Source organism: Protobothrops mucrosquamatus, unplaced genomic scaffold (assembly GCF_001527695.2).
Source record: "Protobothrops mucrosquamatus isolate PMUCROS unplaced genomic scaffold, P.Mucros_1.0 scaffold5567, whole genome shotgun sequence".
NCBI lineage: Eukaryota > Metazoa > Chordata > Lepidosauria > Squamata > Viperidae > Protobothrops > Protobothrops mucrosquamatus.
In genome coordinates, this window is record NW_015391422.1 from 6,889 (window position 1) to 14,936 (window position 8,048).

Sequence of the window (8,048 nt, forward strand, 5' to 3'; positions counted from 1 at the left end):
CTGGGACCGGAATTCCATTGCCAAGCAAGACACTTGTTAAGTAAAAGGCACCCGATTTTACAAGTGTTTTTGCTGTGGTTCGTAAGTGAATCATCGCACTTATTCAGTGAATCATGTGGTCGTTAAACAAATCAAGCTCTCCCCCCTTGACCGTGTTAGTCAGAAACCAGCTGGGAAGGTCATAAAAGGCGATAACGAGTTCCCAGGATGCTTCAACTGTCCTAAGTACACGCCTGTTGACAAGTGCCTGAATTTGGATCTCATCATCATGGGGATGCTATGACGGTCGTAAGGGCAGGAACCTAGTCACTTGTTTCAGGGCTATGCCAACAGCTAGCTAGGGACACTGATGTGTGGATCCTCTGGTTATTTTCCATTCTTTTTTCTTTTCTTTTCCNTGGTGGTTGATCCCTGCATCATCGTTTCTTGCTTGGAGAATGCTGAGAGCATGAAGGGAATGGCGGACAACGGCTACCTGTACCTCAATCGTATAATGACCCTTCCGTTCTCCATACCAGAAATAGCCATCGAGTCCAAGAGGAAGAGTTTGCAGGACACCTTGACGAAACTGGAAGTTCTGATCAGTACAGGGAACCTAGAAGAGGCCAACAATTCAGAGAGCCAAAAGCAGATCGATGCACTGGCATCCCAGTATATCCATGATGCTTTCCAATACTTGCAAGATGAAAACAATTGTCTCTACCATTATGTCCCAGATAACATTAACCAGATGACGAGGATCGGCAACACCATCATTCTTATGATCAGGTTGATGACTCAACAGCACCTCCTCAGGAACAAGCGCTGTATCCAGAATGTGGCCGGTTGGGTGGTGTTGGCCAACCAGTGGCCGTGTCGCTTGAGTTGGATCCTCCAATGCGTTGAAGACAAGTTGCAATGCATTGAAGACAAGTTGCACAGCGGTTATGAGAAGAAGTTGATGTGGGCCGTCTTTGTGGAGACTTGTCCTGAGCTGTTCTCCAAGCAAAAAGCACTCCAGAACCTCATGGCCTTGGATGGCGACCCTGAACTTTTTGAGAATTTCTTGTCCGGTGATTTTCCCTTGACCATAAAAGAAGGGAATAAATTCCTGAAGTATACTGTGAATTTAGACCGTTCCTTAAAATTTAAGATGGGACAGCTACGGGCTCTGGCTACTCTGGAGAAGAACTACAGCAAAGGGGGAGCAAATTCAGAGAAGAGGGCTTAGGGATCATGGATTCCATGTGCACTTCCTGGAAATCCTGGGGTGAAAGAAATTTAGCAGGGTTTCATTCACTGGGAAGATGGGAGCAAGAAAGACAGAAAGCTGTACAGATCAGGGGTGGCAACTATGGCTCCTGAACCACCTCTGGACTTCAACTCCCAGAATTCCTGAGCCACTTGACTCAAGAATTCTGGGAGTTGAAGTCCATAGATTGTAAATGTCTATGGAGATTCATGGTTGTCCCTAAAGTGGCTTTCCAAAAGGCAGCTGTTAGGGTTAGGATTTTTTAAAATAACATTCTTAATATTTAGCAAACAGCATGTTTTCTGGAAACATGTATTTAAAAAGAAAAAAAATGAGTAGTAACTAATTATCATAACAATATGTTAATTAATCGCTCGATAGTCTTCTTACTAGTATATATTCAATATCACATTCCTTTCTCTCTAACTCGTTTTTCTAGCCATTGATAAAAGTTATCCCATGTTCTAAAATACACTGAGTCTTCTTTCTCTTTTATCTTTAAAGTCTATCTATCCATTTCTGCACACGCTTAAAGTTTCTTAATTAATTCTTCTTCAGTTGGTAAATTTTCATTTTTCCAATGTTGGGCAAATACAATTCTTGCTGCAGTTAGTACATGTAAAATTAAATATATACAGTCTTTATCATAATTTGCTCCTATTGTTCCTAATAAAAATAATTCTGGCTTAAAGTCTATTTCTTTTTTAGTCATTTTTTCCAACCATAAATATATTTTGGACCAAAATCTTATAGTTTTTAGGGCATGTCCACCAGATATGGAAATAAGTACCTGGTTTTTGTTTGCATTCCCAACACTTGTTTGAAGTACTTTTAAACATTTTTGCTAATCTCACTGGTGTTAAATGCCATCTGTAAAACATTTTATATAAGTTTTCTTTATATATGCCGCTGCTTTTATTAATTTAGTCTTTCTGTCCCATACCTTTTGCCAGTTTTCTAATTCTATATTATGTCCAAAGTTCTTTTCCCAACTATGGCTCCTGTACTACCTGTGGACTTCAACTCCCAGAATTCCTGAGCCATCGATGTGGAAGACTTCGGATAGTAGAAGTTGGTGTAGGTTGTAAGACCTCAGCTTACAACCACTCATTTAGTGACCATTTGAAATTACAACTTCATACAAGTTTTCACACTTGCAACCATTGCAGCATTCCCATGGTATTGTGATAAAAATTCCGGTGCTTGGAAACTGGCATGTACCTATGACAGTTGCTCTGTCCCGGGGTCACGTGATCCCCTTTTGCTACCTTCTGATGAGCAAAGTCAATGGGGAAGACAGATTCAGGAGCTGAAGTCCACGTGTCTTAAAGGGACCTTGGTTAAAAAAAACACAGTTTTACAGCCTCCAACATCGGCCTTACTTTCAGACCCCTGAAATATGGTGGATCTTTTTTTCTGCATAAACATTCATAGGTTGATCACTTTTGGTCAGGTATTCACATCTGGATAAGGTACCTGCTTGTGGCCTGACCATTAGTAATCCTTCTAATAAACCATCTGGTTTTGACCGGCCTCGCTCTGTCTGGTTGAAACTGAACAGAATTAGGGGTGAATTCTGGAAGACAGGCCTCTGTCCTGCATCAGAGGGGATGGAAGGATTCCCCTTGTTGCGATTGTGGTGCTGCTATGCAAACTGTTAAACATGTTGTGTGAGTTTGGATCACGATGTGCATTCTCAGGTACCCTAGAAGATCTGCATGAAGTGACGCCAGAGGCCATCGCCTGGATAGCTGAACTGGACATCCAGTTATGAGGCGCTTGCCAAAAGCCCCGTAGAAATTGTGTATATCATTACGTGGATTGTGTGTACATTTTACTTCTGTCGTGTTCTTTTCATACACTAAAAAATAACAATCTGGACAGACAAACACAGGGAAGGAATAATTATATTTTCACAAAGATGGATATAAACATCAGTGAATATATGGCTGAGAGTTAAATGAAGCATCCCAGGGATGTGATTTTTCAACACCAGCGTCCAACCCATTCATAACCATCTTCATCTTAAAAAGAGGTTATTTGCGGAAGAAAATAATAATAATAATAATAATAATAATAATAATAATAATAATAATAATAATAATAATAATAATAATAATAATAATGAGAAATAATTAGAAATAACTTAGAAATAATTAGCTGTTATTGGCATGGTGCCTCTGACCTTAATAAGAGTTTTAATAAATAATAGTTCTTATTTAACAAGTAAGCAAGCTTTCAGCATAGTTCAGATCTGTCATTAGCAGTCGTAAGTTGTGATTGAGATGAAAATAAATACATAAATTCTTTCGTACAGATTTTATTCTGGTAATAATGACATCTCAGAGATGACTGAATTTTAATTCCTGTCATCTCTGGACCACCGTAGCCTTAATCTTTATTTTAAGTACTTATCTTAGAAACTGATCTGGCTATTTCCCAGATGGGGAGGAATGATTGCATCAAAACAATTAATGCAATTCAGTTACATGTTAGAATACGGTGCTACAGGTAGTCCTTGGCTTATAACTGGTTAGCGACCGTTTGAACTTATAGCAACCCTGAAAAAGGGACTTGCAACCAGTCCTTATTCTTACAACTGTGGCAGCATCCGTCTCGTAATCAAAATTTGGGTGCTTGCCAACCAGCACCTGTTTATGACCGTTGCAGTGTCCCTGGGGTCAAGCAATCACCCTTTGCAAACTTCCAGCCAGCTTCAGACAAGCCAAGTCGATGGGGGCGATGCCAGATTCAACTAATGACCATTTGATTTACCGAAGGACTGTAGTGGTTCGCTTAACAACCGGGGTGAAAAGGTCATAAAACTGAGCACACCTCAGTTAACAACCTCCTTGTTTGGCAATGGAAATTCTGATCCCCATTTTGATTGTAATTCAAGCACTCCTGGTGTAAGCAAACTTTTTCTCTCACTGGAAGAGATTGCCACATAAGAACAGAAAAGGGGAGGGGAAGGAAATTTGGCATTTCGTTAGAACATCATCAGAATTAAGCTCACAGCCCATGGCTCCATGTCCAGGCCACACCCCCTGCATCTGATCCTCTTTCTCAATACGGTGGCTGAAATATTTTCTCATCCCAATTAGCAACCTATCAGAAACAAATGAGGTTCTCATTCGTCACACCTTTGGGCTTTTATTTTGTTGGTCTTTTTTCTCCAACTTAAAGAGAATTTGAGGCCAGCCGTGAAAGTCAGTAGAATGTGGAGCTTCAAGAACTAAAATTACACCTCTCCTTCCTTCCTTCCTTCCTTCCTTCCTTCCTTCCTTCCTTCCTTCCTTCCTTCCTTCCTTCGTTTCTTTCTTTCTCTCTCTCTCTCTCTCTCTCTCTCTCTCTCTCTCTCTCTCTCTCTCTCTCTCCACTCAATGGACTCAGTTTTTCTAACCTAAAACCTGGAAAAAGAAAAAGGCAGAGACAGAAAAACTCTGCTACAATGCATATATTCCAGATGTGGCTTGATATCTATATTCTGTTCATCTATTCTCATTAGAAGCTTACCTGTCCCAGGTAACCAGGTTGAATCACCTGTCTGCCTTATCGCCTTCTGGCAGGCTCCACCTTGCCTGGGAAGTCCAGTTGATGGTCCACCAACTCCAGAGCTGATGAGTTACTCTGACGAGGAAGCTGCCCATCTGCCCCATGCGGAGGAGTACCACAGAGCGGGGAGCCTGTCCTCAAACCAGGATTCCCACTTTAGCCACGATGGACGTCATGATGAAGGTAAGCTCAGCATCTAATTCACAACCGCTGGATTTGGACAAATGGAAGGCAGCAAGGATTTAATCCCACTTCTTTCAACAATCAAATTTAGTACAGGTAGTCCTTGACTTACAACCATTCGTTTAGCAACCATTTGAAGTTATAATGGCAGTTTAACAAGTGATTTATGAAGATGTTGAGACTCTAGAAAGTGGGCAGAGAAGAGCAACAAAGATGATTAGGGGACTGGAAGCAAAAACCTATGAAGAACGGTTGCTGGAATTGGGTATGTCTAGTCTAATGAAGAGAAGGACGAGGGGTGACATGATAGCATGGTTCTGATAGGGAAAGTCAATGGGGAGGAGGGGGGGATCTGGATTCATTTAACGACCATGTGATTCACCTAACAACCGACTGGTGTAACAAACAGGCCAAAAAGGTCATAAAAGCAGATGGGACTCATTTAACAACCGCGTTGCTTAGCAACACAAATTCTGGCCCCAGTTGTGAATGTAAGTCAAGGACTACCTGTACATTAAACCTCAATTTAAGCGGCCATCCTAAAAGCGTGCCCACATACCCAGGTGGCAAATGACCATCCCATGACCTCAGGATGCTACAACCATCGCAAATACACGCCAGGTACCAAGCACCCAAATTTTGATGACGTGACCTAGGTGATGCTGCAACGGTTGTAACTACGAGGACTTTAGTGCCGCTGTAACTTTGAACAGTCACTAAATGAATAGTTGTGAGGACTACCTGCCCAATAGCCTCTTCATTAACCCTTTGAAAAAGACCTGTTTTCATTTGTTGCAAACGTTAGAACCGTTACGCAAACTTTTCTTAGGAATTCTTTTAATCTTAAGGGAAAGTTAGGTAACAATTCTAACGTCTGCAACTGTTTCTGTGTGTGGAGGGTAATTAATGTATGTTTTCAAAACAGGATTAACAGAAGTTGTAAACTAGGCATATTCAACCGGCAGCCCACAGCCACATGCAGCCCTGGACAGCTAGTAATATGGCCCCACATGATAATAAAAATATTAAAAAAATAAGTCTGTTATTGATATACATTACCTACATTTAATATTTTGTATGTGACCCAAGACAATTCCTCTTCACTCAGTGCAGCCCAGACAAGCCCAAAGGTTGGTCAACCATGATCTAAACTCCAGATTATGACCAATTCAATTTCCTCAACAACAATTCCCTGTCATTTTTGGAGTCAATTTCTTAAAAAAAATCATAGGCATTTAATTTTCTTGTGAGAAAAAAAAACCATCTGGGGAGAACATTTTTTAAAAGCAAAGATAATGGTATGGCTTATATTTGGCTTTTTAAGTCTCCTATTGTGGGTTTTTTTTAAAAAAAAAACACTTTTCACTGAGTTTAAAGTCACTTTGTTATTGCATCCTTCTTAGAGTTCAAGTCATCACAAATTTGGTTCATTAGTTCAGAATCTGATGAAATGAAAATGCTGGCACAAAACAGGGAACCCATAGGTTCTGCTTAATGACCACCCAATAGTCCTCAATTTACAACCATAACGTAGCCTGGCAATTAAGGTCATAAGTGATGATAGTTGTATTTGCAAGGGAATTGAATAAATGGCAAATAAATTTGATAAATAAATCGCAGGATGGTTTATTTATTTATTTATTTATTTTATTATTCGAATTTATATCCCGCCCTTCTCCTTGCGGACTCAGGGCGGCTGACAATCGATTAAAAACACCAATAACAATTACAAAATTAAAATTAATTAAAATGAAATATTTAAATTGTCTGATTAAAATATGATTAAAAACCCCTCTAAAAACCCCTCTTAAAAATTGCCCTAGGNCCTCCCCCTTGGGGTCGCCAGCCGGCACTGTCTGGCCGATGGCACCCTGAGGAGACCCACCCTGTGGGAGCGTACTGGCCGATGGGAGGTAATCTGTGGCAGAAGGCGGTCTCGAAGGTATCCTGGTCCGCTGCCATGGAGCGCCTTAAAGATGATAGTCAGCACCTTGAAGCGCACCCGGAAGGCCACCGGCAGCCAAGGCAGCTCGCGCAGCAGCGGTGTTACGCGGGAGCGACGAGTCCCTCCCAACACCGCCCGCGCGGCCGCATTTTGGACTAGCTGGAGCCTCTGGGTGCTCCTCAAGGGAAGCCCCATGTAGAGAGCATTACAGTAGTCCAGGCGGGAGGTGACCAGAGCATGAGTGACTGTGTGCAAGGCGTCCCGGTCCAGAAAAGGCCGCAACTGGTGAATCAGGCGAACCTGATTCCCTTGGACACAGGTTAACGCTCAGCTCCTTCCAGAAAGGAGAAAAGCACCTGCGGGGAAAAAAAAAAACCACTGAAGAAATCTCAGCTCTGCTCTGAGGCATTTACAATAGGATGAGTTACACAAGCTAATTATCCTCCTTACTCTTTTTTTCTGACAGATATTTGGGGTACAAAAGGCCTGTCAGGAATGGTTTTTCCATAGTGATGCTTTAGGCTAGTAGCATTTGCTTCAACCTTAGCAAGTTTAAGATGTCTGGACTTCGGCTCCCAGAATTCCCCAGCCACCCAAGCTGGGAACGGAAGTCTATCCATTTTAAAGAATGCTGGGATTCTGGGAGTTGAAGTCCACGCTTCATAAATTTGCTGAGGTGAAGAAACACTACTTTAGGCAAGTAGAGATTCCAGGTAGGCCTCAGCTTATAAACACAACTGGGACCGGAATTCCATTGCCAAGCAAGACACTTGTTAAGTAAAAGGCACCCGATTTTACAAGTGTTTTTGCTGTGGTTCGTAAGTGAATCATCGCAATTATTCAGTGAATCATGTGGTCGTTAAACAAATCAAGCTCTCCTCCCTTGACCGTGTTAGTCAGAAACCAGCTGGGAAGGTCATAAAAGGCGATAACGTGTTCCCAGGATGCTTCAACTGTCCTAAGTACACGCCTGTTGACAAGTGCCTGAATTTGGATCTCATCATCATGGGGATGCTATGACGGTCGTAAGGGCAGGAACCTAGTCACTTGTTTCAGGGCTATGCCAACAGCTAGCTAGGGACACTGATGTGTGGATCCTCTGGTTATTTTCCATTCTTTTTTCTTTTCTTTTCC

The 8,048-nt window shown here is 41.8% G+C and overlaps 1 protein-coding gene across 1 annotated transcript in view; it reads left to right on the forward strand.

Moving 5' to 3' along the window:
• The first annotated feature begins 448 nt into the window (after positions 1-448).
• The window catches only part of LOC107299841 (NTPase KAP family P-loop domain-containing protein 1-like), a 12,327-nt gene continuing 4,727 nt past the window's right edge, over positions 449-8,048 (forward strand). Inside the window, exon 1 of the mRNA XM_029286885.1 lies at positions 449-1,052. Within this exon, the coding sequence (XP_029142718.1) occupies positions 449-1,052 (604 nt within the window). The remainder of the gene's footprint in view (positions 1,053-8,048) is intronic.